The sequence below is a fragment of the Mobula hypostoma genome, chromosome 14 (genome assembly GCF_963921235.1).
Source record: "Mobula hypostoma chromosome 14, sMobHyp1.1, whole genome shotgun sequence".
Taxonomy (NCBI): Eukaryota; Metazoa; Chordata; class Chondrichthyes; order Myliobatiformes; family Myliobatidae; genus Mobula; species Mobula hypostoma.
Window position 1 is genome coordinate 48,043,703 of NC_086110.1, and position 26,840 is coordinate 48,070,542.

The following is a 26,840-nucleotide window of genomic DNA, read 5'->3' on the forward strand; positions in this document are numbered from 1 at the left end:
CCATTGTAATAACAATGGCACTCACACCTGCTCCCTGACAGGACCTTTGGCAGCACTACTAGATCAGAGCACTAAGGGATACTGACCAAGTCAAACTGATCTGAGAACCTAAGGACATGTTGTTTTGTTTGTTACTTTGGCCACTTGTGCTTTTCAATAGCCAAGAAAGCACATTCGCTTCTCTACTTCCTCAGAGGGTTAATGAAACTTGGCATGTCTCCAATAATCCTCGCCAATTTTCACAGATGCACCAAAGAAAGGAACTTATTCCGATGTATCACAAACATGAGAAAATCTGCAGATGTTGGAAATCTAAAGCAACACACACACAAAATGCTGGAGGAACTCAGCAGGCCAGACAGCATCTTTGGAAAAGAATAAACAGAGGACTTTTCAGGCCGAGACCCTTCATCAGGACTCATCACACCTTAGTGTGACATATGCTCTGTTCAAGACCATGAAAAATTTTAGAGAACTGCGGACACAGCCCAGTCTGTCACAAACACCAGCGTCCCCTCCATTGAATCGGTTTAGATAGATAGATAGATATACTTTATTGATCCCAAGGGAAATTTTACAGCTGCAAAGGTTTGTACCTTTTGCTGCCATGGTTAAGCAGCCAAAGTCCTCACGCCCCTGTCATTCTCTCTTTTCAATCATTCCACAGGACAGAAGATACAAAAGGTTGAGAGCCTTTGCCACCAGACTCAAGGACAGCTTCTACCCTGCTGTTGAATGGACCTTTTTGCATTAAAAATAAACTCTTGATTTCCCAGTCTATCTTGCTATGGCTCTTTCACTTTATCTACCTGTACTGCACTTTCTGTGTAATGCTAACACCACTCTATTTGACACTCTGTTACTGTTTTCCTTTTGTAGTACCTTGATGAATTATGGCATAGAATGATTTGTCCGGATTACATACAACAAAAGTTTTTCACTCTATCTGAGTACACATGACAATAGTAAACCAATCATCATGAACATGGATTAATAGAACATAAGTCTTCAATTTTCAGATGTTATTTTTTTCTTAAAAGTATGACTGAGCTCAAATTATATAGCAAAACAAGCCTGAAAGTTGTTATTTTAAATTTTGAAACTTGTATTGAAATATATGAAATTGTATATATCTGGCCATATAAATGAATGGTATGTTTGAACTAAATTCAGTGTGCAGGTAAAACATAAGCTTGTAATACACACTCTAAAAGACCTTGAAGTTCAAAAAGTTTTGCATTTGTCATGTTCAATGTCACCACTGAGTAACATACACAAAGTTGATGTATTTAAAAATCAAAATACATATAGCTCTGTATAAGCAACATATTTCAAACAAAATATTTTGAAAAATAATGTCTGCTTCTTCGTAGGTTATATGTTTACAATTATTTTGAAAATTATTTGTTTAAAAATGTATATTGCACAGATGTGAAGGTCATTAAGTAGAATTAATAGTAACAAAGATTAGATAACAGGGTTAATCATTTACTGAGCCATAAGTTTTCAGCATCTTGGAATTCTCCAGAAATTATAACAGCAAAATGTCCACACAAAGCTTTGTGCATGTGTGTCTATGTGTTATTTTGCTTTTAAGTGGGAGATGTCAAAAATCTGAATCGACGAGTGGTTCAAGTGAACCTGATGTATTTCATGGTGCCAATCAGCATGACTTCTCTGTCATTGTGGAAGGCGGAGGACAGGAGTGTCTCTGGCAGTATGCGGAACAAAAAGGTTACTTTTATTTTAATTATGAGGTAGGAATTTGCAATTCATTTCTTACTATGTCAGTGTTTAAATTTAAAAACACTTACACATTTTGAGACTGAGGATTAGTGGATTGTTTGGTTCTAACTTCGATCATATCATGTAAAAATAATTATTAGCTGAGACACGCATGAGCAACATTATTATATAGAAGTGGTTATAAAGATGAAGTTACACACACAAAATGCTGGAGGAGCTCAGTGGTTCCTCCAGCATTTTGTGTGTGTTGCTTGGATTTCCGGCACCTGCAGATTCTCTTGTTTATTAAGTTGAAGTTAGTGGAAATATGGGAACTCTCTGTTTTATCAGTGCTATAGCTGGTAACAGGTAGCATTGTTATTAAGAGCTATTGCTTTTAATTTGCATCTGTAATTCAGGTCTTTTGTCCATGTTCGGATTACCTTGCTGCTTGGCGGTATTACCGACACTTTGCATCATTTTGGCAATGAATGAAACGGGATTAATGGGATGCTTGTTGGATTTATTCTTTGTTATATGGACAGCAGATGGATAAACAAAATTTAATTTTGACTGGTAGAGGCCATTGTAGTAGTTGTACTGAAAGGAAGCTGAAGTCACCAGATTATGTAGATATGGTTAAAAATTTTACTCTGATCTAAATATCTATCATTCTTAAATGTTAAATAGCTTTAATTATTACAGTAACCTGTAACCAATCACCTTAATGTTTTTATCTGACTTGAATTTACCCATTATAATCCTGAATTATATTGGTTCCTTAGTCCATGTATATCCAAAGGCCACAGTTCAACATATGGTCGGCTGGTGGCACAGTGAGATCAGCGCCAGACTCCGGAGCGAAGGTTCCTGAGTTCGAATCCAGGTCGGGCCACCCCCGAGCATGCTTTCCATCTGTGCTGGGTTGAGCGTCGAGCTAGCCACTCGACCTTATAAAAAATACAAGGGTCGAGTTAGGAACATTCATAACATGACCCGGTTAATCCTGACACCACACACACAGAATGGCTGAATGTCTGGTACGACACGCCTAAAAAAAAATTTCAATATATAAGAATAGTTTTGGCTGTTGCTTGACAGTTGTGGAACACCTTTTCAAAATTTGTCACTACTTCAAGATATCAATAAGAAAGGCTTTGCTGGATTGCCTGGTATGTTTCTACCTTTATTGTGCCCAAAGATTCAGAATCAGAATCAGAATCAGGTTTATTATCACCATCATGTGTCATGAAATTTGTTAATTTAGCAGCAGCAGTTCAAAGCAATACATAATATAGAAGATGAAGAAAAAAATAATAAAGTAATAAATAAGTAAATCAATTACAGTATATGCATATTGAATAGATTAAAAAATCATGCAAAAAACAGAAATAATATATATCAAAAAGTGAGGTAGTGTTCACGGGTTCAATGTCCATTTAGGAATCAGATGGCAGAGGGGTAGAAGCTGTTCCTGAATTGCTTTAGGCTTCTGTACCTCCTACCTGATGGTAACAGTGAGAAAAGGGCATGCCCTGGGTGCTGGAGGTCCTTAATAATGTACTGAGACACCACTCCTTGCAGATATCCTGGGAACTTTGTAGGGTACACCCAAGATGCAGACGACTAAATTTACAACCCTCTGCAGCTTTTTTTTGCTGTTACTCTGTGTAGCATTTGGTAAAATGGAATCTCCTTGGTCAGGATTAAAGGTCGCCTAAGAATCAGTCACGTTGATGCTGAATTGGAGTAACACATTGGCTAGATTTAGTATAGATGACATATTGTCTTTCCAAATATTCTGCAGTGGCCTGATTGGGATTTTATGAAATCCTACATTGTTGTGGTCTCTTTTACTGATTTTGACTTCCAACATAATGTTAAAAAAAACTAATTCCAATTCTCAAATCGGCCTGTTAGGATTTGAATTCATTTCCTTCATTATTCCATATTATTTAATGGGATTTTAATAGAAAAACAAAATGATGCTGAAAACTTGAAACACAAATGGTGAAAATTCTCAGCCAGTCAGGCAACGTGCCCACACTAATAATTTGGTTTATTTTACGTGTTGCTTTTTCTCCACAAACGAGTCTACTATGAAGTACAAAGACAAGAAAATCTGCGGATGCTGGAAATCCAAAGCAACACAGACAAAATGCTGGAAGAACTCAGCAGGTCAGGCAGCATCTGCGGAAAAGAGTAAACAATTGATATTTCAGGCAGAGACCCTTCATCAGGACTGGGAAAAAAAGATGAGAAGACTGGGGGAGGGGAGGAAGAAGTACAAGGTGGTAGGTGATAGGTGAAGCCAGGTGAGAGGATGGTGAAGCAAAGAGCTTGGAAACTGATAGGTGAAAGAGATAAAGGGCTTGAGAAGGGGGTATCTGATAGGAGAGGACAGAAAGCTGCAGAAGAAAGGGAAGGGGGAGGAGCACCAGAGGGAGGTGATGGGCAGTGAAGGAGATAAGGTGAGAGAGGGGAATGGAAATGTTGAAGGGAGGGAGGGGATGCATTTTCAATAAGTTTGGGAAATTGATGTTCATGCCATCAGGTTGGAGGCTACCCAGACAGAACATAAAGTCATGCTCCTCAACTTGAATGTGGCCTCATCGTGGCAGTAAAGGAGGGCATGGACTGACATGTTAGAATGGGAATGGGAAGTAGAATGGAAATGGGTGGCTACCAGGTGACTCCGCTTTTTCTGGTGGACGGAGTGGCAGTGCTCGGTGAAACTGTCTCCCAATCTATGTCAACTCTGTCTGATAAACACGAGGCCCCACTGGGAGCACCGGATGCAGTCGATGACCCCAACAGACTCACAAGATGAAGTGTCGTCTCACCTGGAAGGACTGTTTGGGGCCCTGAATGGCAGTGAGGGTCAGGTATAGCACTTATTCCACATGCAACGGTAAGTACCAGGAGGGAGATCAATGGGGAAGGATGAATGGACAAGGGAGTCGTCTAGGGAGCGATCCCTGTGAAAAGTGGAAAGATGTGCTTGGTGGTGGGATTCCGTTGGAGGTGGCAGAAGTTATGAAGAATTATGTGCTGGACGCAAAGGCTGGTGGGTGGTAGTTGAGGACAAGTGGAACTCAATCCCTGGCTGGGTGGCGGGAAGATGGGGTGAGGTCAGACATGCGCAAATTGGAATAGATGCAGGTGAGGGCAGCATGGATGGTGGAAGAAGGAAAGTTCCTTTATTTTATTCACCCACTGATTCTCAGTTAACTGGACTATATGTCTTCCCACCCGTCACTCTTAAAATTCAATGTCCCTCTCTCAGTTCCGCCGTCTCTGCCGCATCTGCTCTCAGGATGAGGCTTTTCAATCCAGGATGAAGGGGATGTCCTCCTTCTTCAAAGAAAGGGGCTTTCCTTCCTCCACCATCAATGCTGCCCTCACCTGCATCTCTTCCATTTTGCACATATTTGCCCTCTCCCAGGGGTAGTGGTCCTTGTCGTCACTTACCACCCCACCAGCCTCCACATCCGGTACATAATTCTCCATAATTTCCCCCCATCTACAATGTGATCCCACTATGAAGTACATTTTTCTCACCCCTCCCCACTTCCCACTTTCCACAGGGATCGCTCCCTACGTGACTCCCTTGTCCATTCATTGCTCCCCACTGATCTCCCTGCTGGTACTTACCCTTTCAAGTGGAACAAGTGCCACACCTGCCTGATGCACTATCAATTACTCCAAAAGACTGGAAGTAGAGTAAATACTGAAAGGCTTTTATTAGCTGTGAAGTGTGACCTCGACTATGCTGAGTATCTGCCCTGGACAGAGAGGAGCAGTGGCACAATCGCCTTTATTCAGGGGTCTGTGGGAGAGGCCACAGGAGCAGTCAGCAGAAGGGCGTGTCCAGGCAGGTAACCCAGTTACAACATATATATATGGTTTACCACACTGCCCCTACCCCTCCTACCTCACTACTATTCAGGGCTCCTAATAGTTCTTCCAGGTGAGGCGGCACGTCACCTGTGAGGCTGTTGGGGTCACCTATTGTACCTGATGCCCCCAGTGCGGCTCCTGTATCTCGGTGAGACCTAATGTAGAATAGGAGACTGCCTCACCAAGCACGTACGCTCTATCCGCCAGAAAAAGTGGGGTCTCCTGGTGGCCACCCATTTCAATTGTACTTCCCATTCGCATTCCGACATGTCTCCTGTACTGCCGCAGTGAGGCCATGCTCAGATTGGAGGAGCAATACGTTATATTCTGTTTGGGTAGCCTCCAAACTGATGGCATGAACATCGATTTAATTGCACCTCCCACCCCTTCACCATTCCCATTGCTGTCTCCCTCTCTCACCTTATCTCCTTTCTTGTCCAACACCTCCCTCTGGCGCTCCCCTCCCCCCCTTCTTGTTCTTCCACAGCCTTCTACCCTCTCCTATCAGATTCCCCCTTCTTCAGCCCCTTTATCTCTTCACCTATCAGCTTCCCAGCTCTTTACTTCACCCCTCCCCCTCTCCTGGTTTCTCCTATCACCTACCAGCTTATACTTCTTCCTCCCCTCCCCCCACCTTCTTACCCAAACTTCTCATCTTCTTTTTCCAGTCCTGAGGAAGAGTCTCAGCCTGAAATGTTGACTCTTTTCCACATGTGTGATACTATGAGGTTGTATCTTTTTACGTTCTGAGTAGGTGAACCATGTAAGTCAGTGAAATATGGAATAACACCAATGGATGCCAGGGGAACGTACCGATTAGCACAAGGCCAGTGCAGCTTGGAGTGTCAGAGTTTGGAGTTTCATTCCAATGTCACCTGTAATGAGTCTGTACGTCCTCCCCCTGAGAAGCATGGATTTTCTCCGGGTACTCCAGTTTCCTCCCACAATCCAAAGGTGCACTGGTTAGTAGGTTAATTGGTCATTGTAAATTGTCCTGTGATTAGGTAAGGGTTAAATCAGGGATTTGCTGGGTGGTGAGGCTCGAAGGGCCAGAAGGTCCCATTCTGCACTGTGTCTCAATAAATAAATAAACTCAGATCCATTCATGATCAGAATCAGGTTTATTATCACCGGCAAGTGACATAATATAGTAGGAAAAAAACCAAAATGAAATAATAAATAAATAAGTAAATCAATTACAGTATACATGTATTGAATGGATTAAAAATCATGCAAAAAACAGAAATATATATTTAAAAAGAAGTGAGGTGGTGTCCAAGGGTTCATTCCCCATTTAGGAATCAGATGGCAGAGGGGAAGAAGCTGTTCCTGAATCGCTGAGTGTGTGCCTTCAGGCTTCTGTACCTCACATCTGATGGTAACAGTGAGAAAAGGGCATGCCCTGGGTGCTAGAGGTCCTTAATAATGGATGCTGCCTTTCTGAGACACTGCTCCTTGACGATATCCTGGGTACTTTGTCGGCTAGTGCCCAAGATGGAGCCGACTAAATTTACAACCTTCTGCAGCTTCTTTCAGTACTGTGCAGTAGCCCCTCCATACCAGACAGTGATGTGGCCTGTCAGAATGCTCTCCACGGTACAACTGTAGAAGTTTCTGAGTGTATTTGTTGACATACAAAATCTCTTCAAATTCCAAATGAAGTATAGCCACTGTCTTGCCTTATTTATAACTGCGTCGATATGTTGGGACCAGGTTAGGTCCTCAGAGATTTACTAACAACTGACATGTATTTTGAAGGATTATTTAATCTATAAGCAGTATAATACAATATGTAATAAAACATGTTCTAAATTGGAAGCAACGCTTTTAAAATCTTATTCCCAGGTTCAATGGGTAGCCGGGTTACAGAATGACAGAACTATCACTGCCACGGTTAATGCACCCAGTGGGTATTTGATAGACACATCCAGTGAAACAAGTGGACAAATCAACTTCAAAACAGAACAAACAGGTACGCTCTGCAATTTTACTTTACGGAATGTTATCAGTGAGCAGATGATGATTCTGTTCTGGCTCCTGCAGTCCAATCAATTTACCGGAGCCCTAACTCCCGTGCCGTCTTTCAACTTGCAGGGCATTAGTACTGCACTCCTATGCGATAAACTGGGGCCCCCATATCCCCTGGGCTCCTCAAACTGATTCCGGTTTCCCATACTCCTTTTATTTTCACTGTATTGTAGGTTATACTGACGACATAAAAAGTTTTGCCTAAGAATTAGGTGAACACCTGCAAATTTGTCATTGTTTGAAGTAGTTTAAAGATATTGTATAAACCCAAATGTAACCTTACGATTTTCTTTAATGAACTATCATAATTTGTTTTGTTTTAGGTTTTTATCAACTTTGCTTGAATAACTTTTTTTCACACTTTGGATCGAAGCAGATCTTTATCAGTTTTGGAAGTTACTATGATGGTTTTGATGAAGAAAAGAAAACAGTCAATAAAGTAAATGTTCATCTGAATGACACTGTATCAGCGATTCAGGTTAGAAACATTGATCAGATAATGTTATTGATGAGTATTTATACTAACTTACTCCTCTTCTTTACAGCTGAATGTTGTTATTGTGATTCTAGTTTAGTTTGATTTTTTTTTATTGCCGTGATTATTTGAGGTTGTATATTTCTTGCTGAGTTGTGTAACTGTGCAGTAAAATTGTGCTAACTAGGACAATTTTAATAGAAAAGCCTCACATTGGTGAACAATGGCAACCGGATATTTATTACGAAAGGAAACAACAGCAATTTTAATGCAAAAAATTTGGCAAGCGCATTGTTTAATGAGATAAGCTTGTTTAAGACATTGTCCTGGAGGTATTAACAGTATCATTTTTGTTATATTACTTTGAAAAATGTAGATAAATGTGGCATAGAGCAAGATTCCATACCATATATAGTAATCAAATTGCTGAACATATTTTGGTATTGTTGGTTGAGGGAATGAAGGATGTAAACACACAGCAAGAATTCTACTTGATTAGTGGTATGAATTCATTGAGAATCTACCAGGACCATTATTGGAAATTTGGTCCATTGTCTCAAATTGTAGCTGAGCTGTTCTATCATTACAGCAGTCTCATCATCATACTTTTAAAATAGACTGTAAATCCTGATTATATCTGCAAAATCTAGAAATCTGGAGCTGAACAAGCATACAGAATTAGACCCAGAATCTGGTTTATTATCACTGGCATATGCACGTGGAATAAAAATGCAATCTCAAAAAAACTGAATCAAGGTGTTCTGTTTATAACACCTCTATGATCTACTCGATCTTGTGGACTAATAAAGCATCAAATTGCCTCAATATGGAACAGCAGACTGATAAGATCTGTTTTTCAGAGTACATTGCAGTGCTCTAGGGATTTTCATCAAATCTAACAGCTAGAGAGATTCAGATTAATGGCAATAGTCCTGTCCACAAAAAAAAAAAGAATAACAAGTGCAATCTCACCTGCTAGTAGCCAATTAGTGTATGCTCAATCAATAGCAATGATCAAATGGCACTTACTCATTAAGGGCCTGCTCACTCTGCCCACATTTGGTGCAAACAGGATCATTTGACTCCGGATCTCAAGAAAGCTGAACTCCATTTGACATCCCATCCTGCAATTTCGACATTCACTTCCTCCGCAATTAGTGTACCCTCTGCAACATGAGCTGCAGCAACTGTTCAACGCTTCCCAATACTGATGTAGAAGCTTAGCTAAACAGATTTTAGTAGTTTCAGAATTTATTACCACAATCTCAAGCATATCTTGCAATGGCCCTTTCCCTCTTCTCTCACTATTGGGACACTGGTGTCACTATTATCTCAGAAACAAAGTTTCAAAGTCCATTTATTATCAAAGTATGCATAAATTATACACCTTGAGATTCGTCTGCTTACAGGCAGCTACAAAGCAAGAAACCTGAAAGAATCCCATTTAAAAAAAACACCCAATGCACAGACAGAAAAAAATCCCACAAATTATGCAGACAATAAAAGCAAGAAACAGACTGTTTTTAGCAAGATATAAGTTTTTATGTATTGCAAAAGTGTTTATGTCACATATATCTATGTTCAACTCTTTATGTGATATTTTATGCATTATATTACTTTTATATCGGCATCTATTCATTACATTAATTATTGTTTTAAAATATGTCTTGTACATAATTTACAATCTTTCTTTCTACGCCCAACATTTTCCCCACAGGATGCAACTATCCAGATACAGATCTATGTTTTCCATATGTGGAGATACTATAACTTTGCCAGGATGCATAAAGGAGCTGATTACTTTGCGTCACTTGCACTCAACAATTATGTGTACTGGTGGTCATTTATCCAGAGTGTAGTCATTGTTTTATCTGGTGTTTCACAGCTTTACTTTCTGAAGCAGCTGTTTGCTGTGAGAGACATCACTGCAGGTGAAAAGCCCAGATGCTAAGCACAATCTTATTTAAGAAATGTAATGGTGCTAAATTGACTGGATTAAATAGCTTACAAACAAATTTTATTCTGGCTCTGTCCTTTCATTTAGGGTTTGTTTTTGGATAAAGGAGACAGAGGAATAAGGGAAAAGAAAGGTGAGGGTGTGTGGGGATAGAGGGGAGTGGTTACCAAAGTTAGAGAAATCAATGTTGTTGCCTTCAGGTTGGAAACTACAAAATGGCTCAAGGCAGGAATGAAAAATTGATGCTTTATTCTCTCAATGACAAAAGCTAAAAGTTTCTCCTCCCCATTGAAGGGTCTCAGCCCAAAACACTGACTATTTATTCCTTTTCATAGATGCTGCCTGACCTGCTGAGTTCCTCCAGCATTCTGTATGTGTTACTCCTTCTCATTGAACTTCTGTAAATAACATCATTCTGAACTTTTAAACCTCTCATCTGTTAGACCATGAATCAGTTCAATTCTCCACTTTCTCCTTGGGTATGCACAGTACAGTATTGAAAGTGATTATTTAAAAAATCTCATTAATAAATAATTTCCATGCTAGAGACCCGTTTACTAAAGGGTTTACTGGAGAAGCATTCTGCAAATGACTTCCTCACTAAAGTTTGTAATTGCAGTGGATTTTGGTTAGTTGGGACACACTGGAACAGGTATACTTTGGCTCAATTAAGTGGCTGCTCCAATTAGCCAAAGTGCCATGGAATGATTAAAATCATATATAAAAGACAAATTGTGTAATAAATTTGGGATTAAAAGAAATACAGAACAAATTAGAAGACTACTAATACTAGTATAATACTATAAAACTGTGTTTCTAATAGTTAATGACAGAGGAATTCTTCTACTGTACGCTGTCACGTTTTTTTTTACTGTAAATGAACAAAATTAGTGCAGACACTTAGTACAGGTAATGGACTGCCTTTCTACATTGTTGTCACCAATTGCATCCTTCAAGTCTTCATTTTAATTCCAGCATTCAAGATGATTGTCAATACCTTCAAATTCTTCATAGCTCCTAACTTTTTGAAGCAGTGAAATTGTTTAATTTTTACTTCCAGCCACGTTTCTGTAAAGGAGAGTACATGGCAGTCCCTGATGTCCCTCTGCTACAGCAATCTTGCTCTGAAGTTTTCAATTAGTTCCCAGAGACTGTACATTTGCCATCAGAATGGTTGTGAGTGGAAATCTAAGGCATCTGTGTTTGAATCACATCTCTAGACAGGCACAGCAACCCCACTTTATTTTCTTAAAGGGGAATTGCACTTGCAACCTGAGTCTGCCATCTGAGGTTTGTCGATTTTGAGTGTGGATAGATTTTTTAAACATCTTGAAAAGATGCTGTTTACTGAAGAACCCGTGGCTGTGACTGTGGATTTCAGCTGCAGTACCAAACGGGAATATCTGATGATTCCTATTGGAACTGCACGCGAAGAGTCACATTTTGTGGCACTATTTGTTACTGGAAGATGGTAATGCTTGAAACCATAGTGAACAAAACGGTTCTGAATTGTCTTACTTCTTATTTCTCACCAACTAACAGTGACAAAAATTGACACACAAAACTGATTCTATTTTAAAACTGTTTGCATGAAGCACAGTGTACTGTTTAGCGGCCAAGTAAGTGCACATGACTGATGCTAGTTAGAAAATGTTCAGAAGGTCTCCTGTCCCCATTAAGTGGCACAGCATCCCAAATAAATGAAGGGAATCCCGGCTATTTTCTCTATTAGTTTTTGTTATTTGTGTTGTCCCAAATAAACAGCTGCCCCAATTAACAGATGACCCAATTAACCAGAATCCACTGTACATAGCAGGCCACACAGAGATGAACGAAGTCAATGTTTCAGGTCGATGACCTATGATCATCAGAAAGATCATTGCAAACATGTGGTAGATTGTAAATGGGAAGACTATTTTTTACAAGTTCGCACTTGCATTTTCCCTTAATCTACATTATTCACTTTCCAAAGTGAGATTACGACTGGAAGTAACTCAGATTATGACTGTTGACAGGCACATAATAAATTTATTCTAATATGAGGGAGATTTAATTTCCTCATCTATCCTAGAAAGTAATAACTTTTACAGAATGTTTTGAGTGATGAACTGTCCACAAATGAATATTTCTACTACCATCTTAACCAGAATCCTAACGAAGACCAAATCGCATTAAAAAGGTGAATGTCAAGAATTCCACTGATGAAGATCATCAAAGTCTTCTGATGCCTTTATCAACATTCTTATCACAACCAATATTACTAAAATCTGACAAACATTTGTCTTCTGATTTGGGGACCTAAACGAATAGAAATGTATTTGCATCCTATTATTTTACTGTTTCCAATTGATCAATAGTACCTGACAAAACTTCACAATTTAAAGGCTTCTGGACAGATTGACCAATATACTTCAGCTCTGTTAATCATCGGCGAGAAACCAGATTTCTCTTTTGCTGATATGTTGTCAATGTAATAGAGCCTGCACTTCCAAAGCAATTCAACTAAGAAACGCGTTAACTCAACCCAAAGACGTGTATAAGGTGATTTCAAAATTAACTTTGTTTATATTATGTTGCAAATATAGGGAACGTCAATATCTGTTACATTTAAAATAAGTAGAGGGGAAAGCTTCATTCCAAACTAGTGAGATTTAACGCTCCCCAAATTAACATAAAGTCACAATTAAACTTCTCCGCCTCAGTCCTTACGAGCGCCCGCACTGTCACTACGCCACGGCAGTACTTCCGGTCAGCTGACTGTTTCGCATGACGGTATTGGAGGAGGCGGAAGTGGAAGCGACAGCTGAAGGAAGATCGGAGGGTCTTTCCAATTGAGGTGAAAAATTAATTGAAGCTGGTGGCAGTTTGGACCTTGGCACACAATCAGTTAATTTATTTTTCACAGGGTATGTACTTTTAGGTAGGCAGTAGATTTGGGCACGCGTCTGTTTGAGTGAGTGAGAGATCAGCAATCTGTGATAAAACAATAACAATCGCGTTTCTGTTAGGTGTGTGTATGTAGAAACAGTGTCCAGTCAGTCAGTCATCTCCGTGTTTCCTGAACTTTTAACTTGCATATGAGGGTGGTGTATTCGGGAATTCTGGTTACTTCCACGTTCTGTTTTCTAGTTAATTCTTAATTAACCTATCATTAAATGACACAGTGGCTGAAAATTCCAGTGTCTAGAGTGCAGATTACAACATTTATTGGAATCCTTTTAATGATTTTCTACAGTCGTCATATATCCTTTGGTTTAAAATATTTTGAGCACACTACTGCGCAACAGCAATGCTCTACTTAACTCAGTATGGTCTTGATCTGATTTTCAAAATCTTCAGTTTCTCCTTCGGTTCTCTTCATAGCCGAGGACCCAATTAATCCTCAAGATCTTGAATTCCCTCAGAAACAAGAGATGTGTGTAACTTTGATTTCCTAATTGTAGGACCAAATATATTGCCTGGAATTGAGCGATGTACAAATGCATGAAAACCGAATCTCTTATGTAGTTTCATTTCTTTCTCTAAACAAGTTTTAAGTTTCAGTTGTCCTTCCTTGGAGGAGCTAGGGAAAATACAATTGGATATTCAGGTGTAGCAAAAAGTTCTTCTCAGGTCTGATGAATTTTCTAAAGCTTCTGATTTTTTTTGAAGGTAAGAACATGGCTGCTTAAAATTAGCAAAGCTTATTGAAGGAGATCTGTAGACCTATAGCTATTAAAACTACAAGAAACAGAAGTGAGAATAGGCCATTTAGTCCCTTGTATCTACTCCATCATTAAGATCATGTTTGATCCACATAAGTCTTTCTTTAAATGTACTAATGATCACGGCCTTCTATAAACTGAACTCACGGACTGCTTTGGTAGAGAAGTTAAAAGATTTGCTATTCTTTGGATGAAGAATTTTCCCCATCTCATTGCTGAATTTTCGAGACTGTGACACTATATATAACTCTAGTGACTGGACAACTGTCCTGTAAGGTGTTGTAAAAACATTTTCCAGGATATTTTAATAAGATTATCCTTCATTATTTGAACTTCAGAAGGTACCTTGCTTAACCTCCAGTGTTAAGGACAATTTCCCTCCCACCTACCCACGTAACCATGCCAGGAAACAACCTGGTGCCCGTTCTTCATTCCATTCTCTGTATCACAAGTGTATGGTTCCTTGTATGTGGAGAACAGCCTGCTGCATAATATTTCCTGGATTGGTGTTACCAATGTCCCTTATAATTGCTGTAGCATTTATTTGCTGTTTGCATGCAGTAGCAGCACATACTGGAATGCAGGTGGGCTAAAGCAAGCGAGGGTTGCCAACACCAGCAGGCCTCATGACCTCAGTGAAATATGCCTGCCCTAGCATGTGAAATCTGCTCCAGTGGACTGGGCGGATGAGATCAGTGAGGTCGGGCAGCCACGAAGGCGGCTCTGGAATGCTTCGTGGAGAGTGAAGGGCATGATGAGGCATGGAGGTAGTCATAGGTATCCACTGCAAACAAGGAGGACCCCAGTTTGTGATGATTACTTGTACCACTGGACCCAGGCCTCTGAGGCCGAGAGTGGACTGTCCCAGTGCAACAGCTTTTCCACTTTTTAAAAACTCTCCCGCATAGGTTTTGCTGTTATCACGGCATATGATGGACAGCCAGCAACACTTCTTTATTCTTGTGATCAAATCCTTTTGTGATAGTCACATTCTGACTGATTTCCCTCGTCTTTCTCTATTCCCAAGAGGCTTCTCTGGCTTTATGGTTTGTCTCCTGCCTGGTTATCATCATTTAAACTCGGATATATGTGTTACGCCTTTCAAATTAATTTCAGAGGTCATGCCATGGTGGCATAGTGATTTAAGGCAGTCGCTTTACGGCACCGGCGATCACTGATCAGGATTCGATTCCTGTCACTGTCTGTAAGGAGTTTGTCTGTTCTCCAAGTGCTCCAGTTTCCTGTCGCATTCCAGCGACATATGGTTAGGGTTAGTGAGTTGTGGGCATATTATGTTGGTGCCGGAAGTGTAGCAACACTTGTGGGCTGCCCCCAGCACATGGCGAATGATGGCGCAAACAACACATTTCTCTGTGTGTATTGAGGTAAATGTGACAAATAAGCCTAATCTTTATTGGAGCCTCACCACTTATCTACTTGGCACCTCATTAATTGCAACCTCCCAACTTGAAAATGACTATTCTTCCCCTCTATTTTCTCTCCATTAACCAACCATCTCATTCTGGAGGATAGATCTAAAAATAATAATGGAAGATAATTAAGGGGATAAAAGAAGTGAGGAATATAAAGTCTTTGTTGCTAGAGAAAAAAAAAGTACATGGTAAGTTAAACTAATGCGGCTTAATGCTGTCAAGACTTCTTGGCCCAAGGCTCAAAAGGAAGTGGATGCAGTAGCTGTAGTATATAAAAATTCCCTGGAAGTCCTGGAGGATTAGAAAATTACAAATATAACTCCATAATTAAAGCAAGAAGGGAGATAGGAAGCAGGATGTTAGGAGCTACTGAGCTTAACTTTCATCATTGGGGAAATTACAGAGCTGCATGATTAAGAAAGTTAAACCAGGACATTTAAAATTTCACAAGATAGTCAAGCAAAGTCACCATGAAAGGGAATTTTGGACTAAACAAAGTTGATGAAGGGGAAACAATTTTGGATTGCCATCAGAAATTAATGAGTCTTTAATCCAAGCTTTATGGAATATAGTCATAGTTGTAGTCATAGTCATACTTTATTGATCCCGGGGGAAATTGGTTGGGGGGAATATAGAAGTAGAAAGCTTTTGATGCAAGTTCATTAGCACTAGGAAAGGGAGAAAACAAGTTTGGCTAAGTTGCAAAGGGGATGAGGGATGGATGAAACCAAAGAACTGTTTTGGATAGGTTGTGGCCAAGATTGTTCTGGCCATAAGCTGTTGATGAACTAATGGTTCAATGAGGGCAGTTGGAGAGAAAAACTCAATCAAGAAGTTTAAAATCTGTGAAATGAATCTTTGGTTTCCTCTTTTTCCCTGTTTTGATGGGTCTTCAATCTGATATATTAACTCTCTCATTCCACAGATACTGCTTGATCTGCTGGGCGTTCCTTGCATCTGCTGTTGTTTTTTTTTAATTTCAGTATCTGTACTTCCTTGATTTTCTTATTTGGATGCTGAAAAGATGCTTTGTCTAAATGGGGTTATCTAAAACTAAGGGACATAATTTCAGAATGAGGGACCACCTGTATAAGACAGAGATGGGGAGGAATTTTATCTCTCAGAAGATTTGGTGAATCTTTGGAATTCTGTACCTTGGAGAGATGTGAAGCAGAGTCATTTAATATATTCAAGATGGAGACTGGCAGACATTTAAACTGTAAAGGAGAAACGTATAAAGTAGGAACAAGAATATGCCTGAGTCTGCAATTCAGCATGATCATGGTGATCATCCACTTCAGTTCCCTGTTCAAGTATTTCCTTATATTCTGTAATCTTTTCCAGCCTTAAGAAATACATCTACCTTCTTGAATGTATTTAAAGAATTGGTCTTCACTTCTGTGAAGAAGAATTACTCAGGTTCAGTAAATCTTCAAAAGTTCCTTTCCTTCTACAGACACTGCTGGACCCACTAAATCCTCCGTCAGGTTGATTGTTGTTCTCGATACCAGTCTGTACAACTTCTTGTTTCTCCTCTATAAATCATCATTGTGCTACCTTCATGACAAGGACATCCGTGCTCAGGTATGGAACCAAAGTTACACACACAGCTCCCAATTAGATCTCTCTAAGGCCCTCTACATCTGCAGCAGGTCACCTTTACTCTCTACTGAAATTCTCTTGCAACCAAGGCCAATAACCCTGGTCTTCCTAACTGCTTGCTTTATACCCGAATCCTTGTTATCAATGACTGGTGTACAAGGACAGCCAGGTCTCATTGTATCTCCTCTTTTCTAATATTTCACTCAGGTAACAATCTGTCTTTTTCTTTTTGGATCCAAAGTGAACAAGCTGATATTTAACTCTGCTACAGGGCATCTGCCATGTCTTTTCTCACTTTTATAACTTTTCATAAGTCTGGATTTGGGGAAACAGCTGGAGAGTGATATTGAGGGTAAGATTGGATGAACTGCGATCTTTGGCTGAATCCTTCTCCTGTTTAACACACACAAAATGCTGGTGAGGAACTCAGCAGGCCAGGCAGCATCTAAGAAAAGAGTACTGTCGACGTTTCGGGCTTGAAACCCTTTGGCAGGATAGTCCTAGATGCTGCCTGGCCTACTGAGTTCCTCTAGCATTTGTGTGTGTTGCTTGGATTTCCAGCATCTGCAGATTTTCTCTTGTTTGTGATTGGACTTCTCTCGTTTGTCTATTTTTTATACTCTTAATTTTGTTTGACAATCTCTTGCATGGTATAATTTTTAAGGCACACTGAAAGTCCAGTAAGAACTCACCCACTGGTTCCTTTGATCTGTTCTGCTAATTACAACCTCAGAAAACTAAAGATTATCACATCTATCCGCATAATGTCAAAATGTTGAGACTTTACTTTTCCTAATTAAGGCAGAGAAATGAATGGCGTGAGCTTGCAGCTTTTGTTTTGTTCCCTAGTTATTTCTGTAATTTATGCTCATTGTAAAATACTTTCTAATGAGAAGAAATGTATGAATGGTAACTATAAGAGATTCTGCAGGTGCTGGAAATCTTGAGCAACACTCACTAAATACTGGAGAAAGTCAACAAGCCAGGAGAGGAATAAACAGTCATTATTTAACCTGTGAGACTGTTATCTCTGAATGTATGATAGATATTTTCAGAAGCACACTTGAGCTGAGAAGCCCTTGTGACAGTTGGAATGATCAATTTAATTAGATCTGTTGTTTTCAAGCTGTGTGCATGGGTTCCCTGCAAACCTTGGCAGACTCAGAAAGTTTGAAGGAACTTTGAAAGACTATCCAAACAAAAAATTTACTATTCTTGAGAGAATTCTTAGCAACTTAATTTTTCATTGTTTAAGATTAATAAACCCCAGAAACAGAAGATTTAGAATTTAAACTGATTAGTTTATTTATCACATGTACATCGAAACATGCCGTCAAATTTAACCAACACAACCCAGGGGTGTGCTGGTGGCAGTCTGTAAGTGTTGCCACGCATTCCAGCACTGACATAGCATGCCCATAATGTTCAGTAGAACAACAGCAAAACACCTCTTTCCCTCCCCTCCCTCATATCTATCAACACACACACACACACAGACACACACACACACACACACACACAGACACACACACACACACACACACACAGACACGCACGTACGCACACGCACACACACACACGCGCACGCACGCACGCACAGACACGCGCACGCACAGACACACAGACACACGCACACGCACACACGCACACACACACACGCAGTCCTTTAACCCAAGAACTGGCTGCTTCCAGGCCACTGGCATCCTTTGGCTTTGCAGACTTTGGGCCACTGACTTCTCCAGTGGACTCGCAGGCTTGTAGACCCAGGCCTTTGCCCATAAGGCCACGACTTCTAAATTTCAGATTGACCTTTGGGCTTTGATCTTTTTATTCGACCCCAGGACTCACGGCTTATGAGACCCTGAACTCTAGGCCTTGAACTTTAGACTCCTGACCTGTGTAACTAAGGGATCACTGGCTCTCATGACCTGCTCACACAGACTTCTGATCCCGCCTGGCCTTGCCTTGTTGTGGGAGGAGGGGAAGGCATCGCCCTCGTCCTCGCTGGCCGTTATCCACAGCATTTACTGGCCCAGCATCCATCCATGTATCCTTGTACATGTTGTCTCTGGCCTTCAAATGTAGAGCGGAGGGTTAACTCCAACCTGACCCTTAACTCTCCTCAGCCATGTCCTTAAAGCCTAGTCTGACCCATAACTCCCTTCTCTGGCCCCAAAACCATTCCTATGAACCTAAACAAAATCAACTTTGTTAAGTTATGACCTTGTTGGAGACCATAGCTTGGCACCATCTTGACCGGAAGAACATTCTTGAATTGTTGTGTATCAGATATGTGATGAATTTGGGAACTCCAATTTTGGAATCAGAAGGATCTCTTGGTTAAGGATTTTAAGATTATTTACTATTATTCTAAGCCACAATATGTGCCTGATAGTTATCTGTAACATACATGAAAGACATGGGGATGATAAGAATATTACTTCTCGATTTTTATTCTTGATTGTTTGACTCAGTATTCTATTTGCCAATTTCTCATAAAAAAATGTCCCCCATAATTTTAAGGAATTAACAAATTGTCACAATATTTTTGTTGAACCTTTTTGATAATGTGGGATAAGATTGGAATTCAAATTAGGACTTTAAAGATGAAAAAAAAAACCTCTTGATTAGATCTCCCAGCAGGGACTTGGATCTGTGCTTTCTGATCCTGAGGCATGAGCACTGCCGACAGACATAATTGTGAAAGAACAAACATATCATTATGTATTGTACACTGGAACACCAAATAGTTACCCTCACAGTTTCAAGCAATGTTTTGCTCATTACTGCAAGTTGATTGAGTTTGTTGCATTAGAGGATAAGTTTGGAGCATCAGGGAGGCAGATAGCAAACATTGTGTTCTGGGAAAATGAGTCACAGCTTGTGTTTTAAAGGTGCCCTATAAATACTTTAAACGGAAAGTAATCATCTATTTAATAGCAGAAACCTGAAAAAGGTGAATAATTGCTGTCCAAAATGTGCCGCCTGAAATTACTCCAGAATAACTTGATAGTAAAAATGATAATGTTTCAAATAATTATGTGAAGTACTGCATGGTTAAGTATACTTAGAACATGAATTTAGTTGTGACTCAACTGAAACCAAATTTTTTTTTCAAAATTCAATTTAAACTGTAGACTGTGAAGTAGCCAGTAATTATTAGGAATCAGACTTTAAAAATGCATTGATCATTAAGTTCATAAGTTTTGGAGTAGGATAGAGCAAACTTACATATATTTATCAATTAATCACTAACTAACTTTACATTATAAAAGCAGCAAAGTATTCTAGTGGTTGCTTCACTGCTTTGTATGTTCACCTGGCAATTATTTTGCTGTGGCAAGTCCTGTAAGCAGTAATGATAAGAATGGCCACAATTTAATTTTGGCAATATTAATTCAGAGAATAATGCTAATAAACAAAATAATTCTATGCCATCTTGATAATATTTCTGAGGTAAGATTTATTTTGATGGGGTCAACTTTCAAAGCAGTTTCATGATGTTAACATTTGTCTGTATGCTTTGTCGCTGTCCAGTAGGGGAAAGTTGACATATTGAAGAAATGATCTGATGCACCAGGAATAATGTTCCTGACCAGAAATGGTCACACTGTTCATCTAAATAGGGTCATGAAGTCTATGGAGAAAAATAAAGTGTTCCACTCTTTATTGAATGCTTTAAATTATTGTATTTGACTGTCTTAATATGTTTCTTTACTTTCAAATGTGTCTGACCATCAGTATTTAGCTACTTTGGTATTGGGAATACTTTGCATCCTGGAGTTTTTCAAAGCACAGGATGAAAAATTTGAAGTTAAAGTTGCCAGAAGGTGCTATAAGAAAGTACAGGTTATGTTCCTCATGAAAGATTCACTCTGTGGAATGCTTTATTACTTGCTTGTAAAGGGAAGCTAATTTTCTGGAGTATCAAAATAAATAATTTTATTAATTTGTTCCTGAGGTAGAATCTTTTGGGTAATCTACATTTGATTTGTGCAGTTAGTTAGGTAAACCTGCAGATGACATATGTACCTTGTGATGTCATAAGGTTTCAACGCTCTTGCCTGTGTGTGTCAAACTGTTATACCACATAGGACGGCAAATTGACTTGAGATTTTAGGTAATTCCTAATTTACAAAGAGGCACTGTACATTTCAGTTTAAGGAAACTGGATCTTGTTTCTCTTCTAATTCTCTTGTTTGAAGGCAGAAGAAAATACTGGGTGGACTTAGAACTTTTTTTTCAGAAGATTCTATGATGCGTTCAGCAGTATAAACAGATATGACCTCACTTCTGGTACATTCCACGTGATGGTACTACTCAGCCTTCTCAGTAATGCACTGAAATACCTACTCAACTTACCAACCCAAAAAAGGGTTTGAATGTTGGAATTTTATAGTGCTGAGAGGTCGACCAACTGATCCAAGCATGTGTTCTGAAATCAAATATAATTTCAAAGATGGTATCAAGATTTAAAAAATGGAAGAGTATCATAAGATGAAAAATACTGAAAATATGAAATAGATCGCTCAGCGCCAGGAAGCAAAGGGTATTTTTTAAAAAAATTCTTAAACTGCATTGTGTGTGATATAATAAAATTAGTTTTGCATTGGGAAAACCTTGTAAGCATGTTGCCAATTTTTAATCAAGTAGACTGTTTGGCAGCATTTTTTCCATTACTAGTGAGTCCCATGTTAAAGTAGGGTACTGAAGTGGTTTGGCATGCCATCAGATAGTTGTTGCTTAATAGAGAAGTGAAAATCACTGTCTTGGATAACCAATCTCTTTGCCACCCAAACTTTTGTAGAGCATTATCTGTGCAAAATTAACTTAAGTAGCTTCTGCGTTATCATCTAGTGATAGTATTCAACTTCGCTTAATAATGTGCCCATTCCGTTGTGAGTTAATAATGCTGAGCCAAGTTTCCATCCAAATTATACTGGCAGTAAATTGCTGCAGCTGGACAGTAAGCTCATTAATTACCCTTAAGAAGATGGTGATGAACTGCTGGTGTTGAGTAGGGAATAACTGGAGTCTTACACAGTAATTTTGTGGGAACATTGAACTACTGATAAATCAGAATGTTATACATCTCGGAATGGAGCTGGACTTGCCCTTCTAGGCAGATCCAATGCCAATTGCTGGCAAATTGCTGCTGTTTCTTTCTGTATGGACATAATTCTACTAAAAGTATCACCAGATGTTTTGAACATTTTCAGAAACCGATTGCCTTAGCTGGTGCAATTGTTCAGGTTGACAATACTTTTCAATGGTTTCCTTCACCCCTACCCAACCCCATACAGTGATGTCCATCACTTCACCTCATGCCACCTCACGTCACCTCTTTATGTGACATCTAACTTGTAATTCTATATTTGAGAAGCAGACCAGAAACGTCAAATGCATTGTCTGCATTTATTGATTTATTTGTTTCATCTAGTAATTAAGTTTGTCAGTGTTGACCATGATTTGTTTTGTTTAACTGATCAATAATTGATAATCCAGTTTTACTAATTCCATGAGTAATCACTGCACGAGCGTAGAGTTCCCCATCAGTTTTACATTGGGCTAACCGGGATTAATTGAAAAGTAAAACAATTTTCTTAGTTACCTGAGTTTTACCTGGTTTATAATTAATAATACATTGGAAATTGGTTTATTATTGTCACATATACTGAGACACATTGAAAAATTTTGTTTTGCATTTTTCATGCAAATCATTTCAAAACAAAAGGAAGTAGTACAAAAGGAAAAGCAATGTCATTTTAGAATATGTTACAATTACAGAGAAATTGCATTGCAGGTATAACTGAAGTGGAAGGGTTATGACACGATAATTGAGAGATCAAGATTTCATCTTTATTGTACAAGAGGTTTATTCAAGTGTCTTACAAAAATGGGATGGAAGTAGCCCTTGAGCCTGATGTTGTATTTTTTCAAGTTTTTTTTATTTTCTGTCAGAAGGAAATGGGGAGAAAAGAGAAGACCAGGTGGGAGAGGCCTTTGATTATGCTGGTTGCTTTCATGAGGAAGAGGGAAGTGTAGACAGAGGGGAAGCTGGTATTGTGATGGATTGAGCTGTGTCCACAACTCTGCATTTTTTAATGCAGTCTTGGGCAGAACAGCTGCCATACCAAGCTGTGATGCAACTGGATAGGACACCTTTGATTTAAAAATTGGTGCGGGTCAAAGGATGTCTTCCATAAAAATTGGTGAGGTCAATGGGGCATGCCAAATTTCCTTAGCCTTCTGAGGAAGCAGACACTCTTGTATGCTTTCTTGGCCACAGCATCTACATGGTTGGACCAGGACAAACTATTAGTGATGGATTAGTCCAAGGAACCTGAAGCTCTCAACCATCTCAGCCTCAGCACCACTGATACATGCAGGGCTCCTTAAATGTGACTTTGCAAAAAGGGGTTACGTGACAGAAATGAATTGAATGTGGTGGAAATTATTTTGTATTCAATTATCACCTGTTTTGGACCTGTTTGTAGTCCTTTTATTGTATGCATAACAGCCAGGAGCACTTGTAGATGAATTGTCATTTAGTTAAAATAACAATTCTTTGTATACTTGTAATATAACAGTAGAATGGTAAACATGCTTATTTTGAAATTTATGACCAAGACTGAATGTATTTATCTTTAGAAGTGGGATAGGAACTGACAGAGATTTGTAAATAGTTTTGAGAGATGCTTATATTTATGGAACACTTTTCATATCCTTTTCAAGGCATTGGGATAGTTATCACATAAATGCTTCATCTTGCAGCAAGTGAAAATAATTATGTAGGAATTGACTGTAAATGTAATGAGATTGTATATCTGGATAGAACTTTTGAGGTATGTTACGTAATTTTTATAACAAAAAATGCATATATTTGCAAAAATAATTTGTACTTTAATGTGTTTGGTAAACGTTTGTTTCTTTCCAGAGTGGTGTGATGTCATGGCAACTGCCAGTTCTAATAATACTGGAGGTGATCAAGCATTGGAAAAGTCGCAATTGAACTTAAAAAGTAAGTCCAGAATTGGTTATTTACTAACTTTGACTTGGATAACAATTTTGGGGTGGCATAACTAATGAATCAATTTAGTAATTTCAGCTAATGTATCAAAATGATGCACTTAGGTAAGTTGAACTTGAAGGCAGAGTACAAGGTTAATAGCAGAGTACAAGGTTAATAGCAGTGTGGAGGAACAGAGGGATCTTGGGGTCCATATCCATAGATTCCTTAAGATTGCCGTACAGATTGACAGTCAAATCACAAACGAGAAAATCTTCAGATGTTGGAGCCAAAGTAGTACCCACAAAATGCTGGAGGAACTCAGCAGGCCAGGCGGCACCTATGGAAAAGAGTAAACAGTTGACATTCTGGGCCGAGACCTTTCATCAGGACTGGAAAGGAAGGGGAGAAGTCAGAGTAAGAAGGTGGGGGAGGAGAGGAAGAAGTACAAGGTAGTAGGTGATAGGTGAAACTGGGAGAGGGGGAAGGATGAAGTGAAGAGATGACGGGCAGGTAAGGAGATAAGGTGAGAGAGGGAAATGGGAATGGGGAATGAAGAAGATGAAGCGGGGGGGGAGGGGGGGGAGAAATTACCAGAAGTTCACACAATCGATATTCATGCCCTCAGGTTGGAGGCTACCCAGATGAAATATAAAGTGTTGCTCCTCCAACCTGAGTGTGGTCTCATCGTGGCAGTGGAGGAGGCCATGGACTGACATGTGCGAATGGGAAGTAGAATTGAAATGGGTGGTCATTTGAGGTCCCACTTTTTCTGGGGGTGCTCGGCGAAGCGGACTCCCAATTTCCGATGGGTCTCACCGATATAAAGGAGGCCACTCCCGGAGCACCAGATACAGTAGGTGATGCCAAGGTGAAGTGTCACCTTACCTGGAAGGACTGTTTGGGACCCTGAATGGCAGTGAGGGAGGAGTTGTAGGGACAGTGTAGCACCTGTTCTGTTGCAAGGATAAGTGCCAGGAGGGAGATCAGTGAGGGATGAATGGGCAAGGGAATCACGTAGGGAGTGATCCCTGTGGAAAGTGGAAAGTTGAGTGGGGGGGTGGGAGCGAAAGATATGCTTGGTGGTGGGGTCCTGTTGGAGATGGTGGAAGTTACAGAGAATTATGTGCTGGACACGGAGGCTGATGGGGTGATAGGTGAGGACAAAGGGAACCTTATCCCTGGTGGAGTGGTGGGAGGATGGGGTGAGGGCAGACGTGTGTGAAAAGGCAGAGATGCAGGTGAGGGTGATGTTGATGGTGGAGGCAAACACGAGGAAATCTGTAGATGCTGGAAATTCAAGCAACACACACAAAATGCCGGTGGAATGCAGCAGGCCAGACAGCATCCATAGGAAGAAGCACAGTCAACGTTTCGGGCCAAGACCCTCATCCTGACGAAGGGTCTCGGCTTGAAACGTCGACTGCTTCTTCCTATGGATGCTGTCTGGCCTGCTGTGTTCCAGCAGCATTTTATTAATGGTGGAGGAATAGTTTTACTGTTGTGGAACACCTTCCTACCTTCTGTTGTGACTGACTAACTCACCAGACAGGCACTGAAGCTGGTAATATAAAAATCTTAATTCAACACATCAGATCTTCTGGAGAGAATGTAGTTTTCCTGTCCTGACATAATGTTTTAGACATCTTAAACACTGAGATGACAATAATCAATTAACTACAGTTTCAATGTCTGTAATCACGTACTTAAGTTTAACATTGCAGGTAACTTGGCAGAATTTCATATTTACAATGGTAGCATGTCCCAGCTAACAGAATCATTTTGGATACTCAGTACTGGTGACTGGTTCAAGAACTTCTAAGCACAAACTCCCAGACACCCAGAAAATACCTCCTATAGTGTTGAGGGATGGCTCCCTGAGTATATAGTTGGCCAGAATATTAAGTGACGAAACAGAGCTGTGCTGAACTGTGCAATAAGTGGCAGGGATATATCTTTAACAATGTAATAATACAGAAGGTGGACGCATAATGTCTTTCCTGATCTCAACCTGAAAATTTCAATGACAACTCATGAATATGAACATTCATCTACTGTGTTGTTTTGCATTGTTTCAATAGTATAGAAATAGAAATAAGAATATCCCACACCCAATGATTTGGTTTCAACAACATTAAAGTGTCTGTGGGGCTTCCCAACCTCTTTTAGATCCCTAACATTAACCAAGGGGTCTGCTTGTGAGCCTCTATGTTGAAGTTGTGAGCAGTTTTTATTTCCTGATGACTGGTTTTCATTTTAGTTAATATTTATTACCTATGATTTCATAACTCCAGTATATTTGCCATGGCTACACTCACACAATGACCCCCCCCCCCGCCTCTTTCTCCCACTGGCATCCTGGGGATCACAGTCAACAAATCACATAAATACTGTAGCTACAAGATCAAGTCAGAGTTTGGCTGTCTGATGAGATGTGGCTGATTTTCTGACAACCAGCTACTGCCCCATCCCACACTCCAAAACCCTTTGCCAGTGATAAAGTATCCAGAATTGTAATGGAATAGAATGAATGTTCAAACAGCACTTCAAGCACGACAGGATATTGGAATGTTTCCCTTCAAGTCACACTATCATGGTGTGAAAACAAATCAGTTTCATCATACTTGCTAGATCTAAATCTGGAACACCCTGCTCAACAGCACACTACGAATATCTTTGAATAAAGAATCCACTGTTTCAGGAGGTACAGTACCTTGAGAAGTGAGGACTAGTAATGAATACTGAGGTTGCCAGTGTTATCTACTCCACATTAAAAATCAACTTTTAAGGAAAGGAAAGAATCTAATATATGATGTTCACCATTACAAAGTTCCGAATAAACATCCTGGCTTTTATTTTGGCAAGAATTTTACCTGGACAAACTGCGTAGAAACTTTGTCTTTAAAGCATGTCAGAAGGTGGATAATCATCAGTTACTAGTTTGCCTTCTGATTCCCTGATGCCTCTCCATTATTAACATAGCGTAAATGCAGAATGTGCAGGAAAC

The 26,840-nt window shown here is 39.7% G+C and overlaps 2 protein-coding genes across 6 annotated transcripts in view; both read left to right on the plus strand.

Annotated features, from left to right (window-relative positions):
- The first annotated feature begins 1,544 nt into the window (after window positions 1-1,544).
- tmed6 (transmembrane p24 trafficking protein 6) lies at window positions 1,545-10,079 on the plus strand. Its single transcript, XM_063067485.1, has 4 exons — window positions 1,545-1,757; window positions 7,471-7,597; window positions 7,977-8,131; window positions 9,846-10,079. Exons 1-4 carry the CDS (start codon window positions 1,545-1,547, stop codon window positions 10,077-10,079), a joined length of 729 nt encoding a protein of 242 aa, XP_062923555.1.
- Window positions 10,080-12,855: 2,776 nt separating this feature from the next.
- wwp2 (WW domain containing E3 ubiquitin protein ligase 2) overlaps window positions 12,856-26,840 on the plus strand; it is a 196,403-nt gene continuing 182,418 nt past the window's right edge. The window contains exons 1-3 of one of the 5 annotated variants that reach the window (XM_063067105.1): window positions 12,867-12,921; window positions 16,679-16,806; window positions 23,762-23,845. In XM_063067105.1, the coding sequence (XP_062923175.1) occupies window positions 23,776-23,845 (70 nt within the window). In that variant the 5' untranslated portion in view covers window positions 12,867-12,921; window positions 16,679-16,806; window positions 23,762-23,775. Of the gene's footprint in view, window positions 12,992-16,678; window positions 16,807-23,761; window positions 23,846-26,840 lie in introns of those variants that run through there. The other 4 variants (XM_063067104.1, XM_063067102.1, XM_063067103.1 and 1 more) reach the window with 4 other exon arrangements.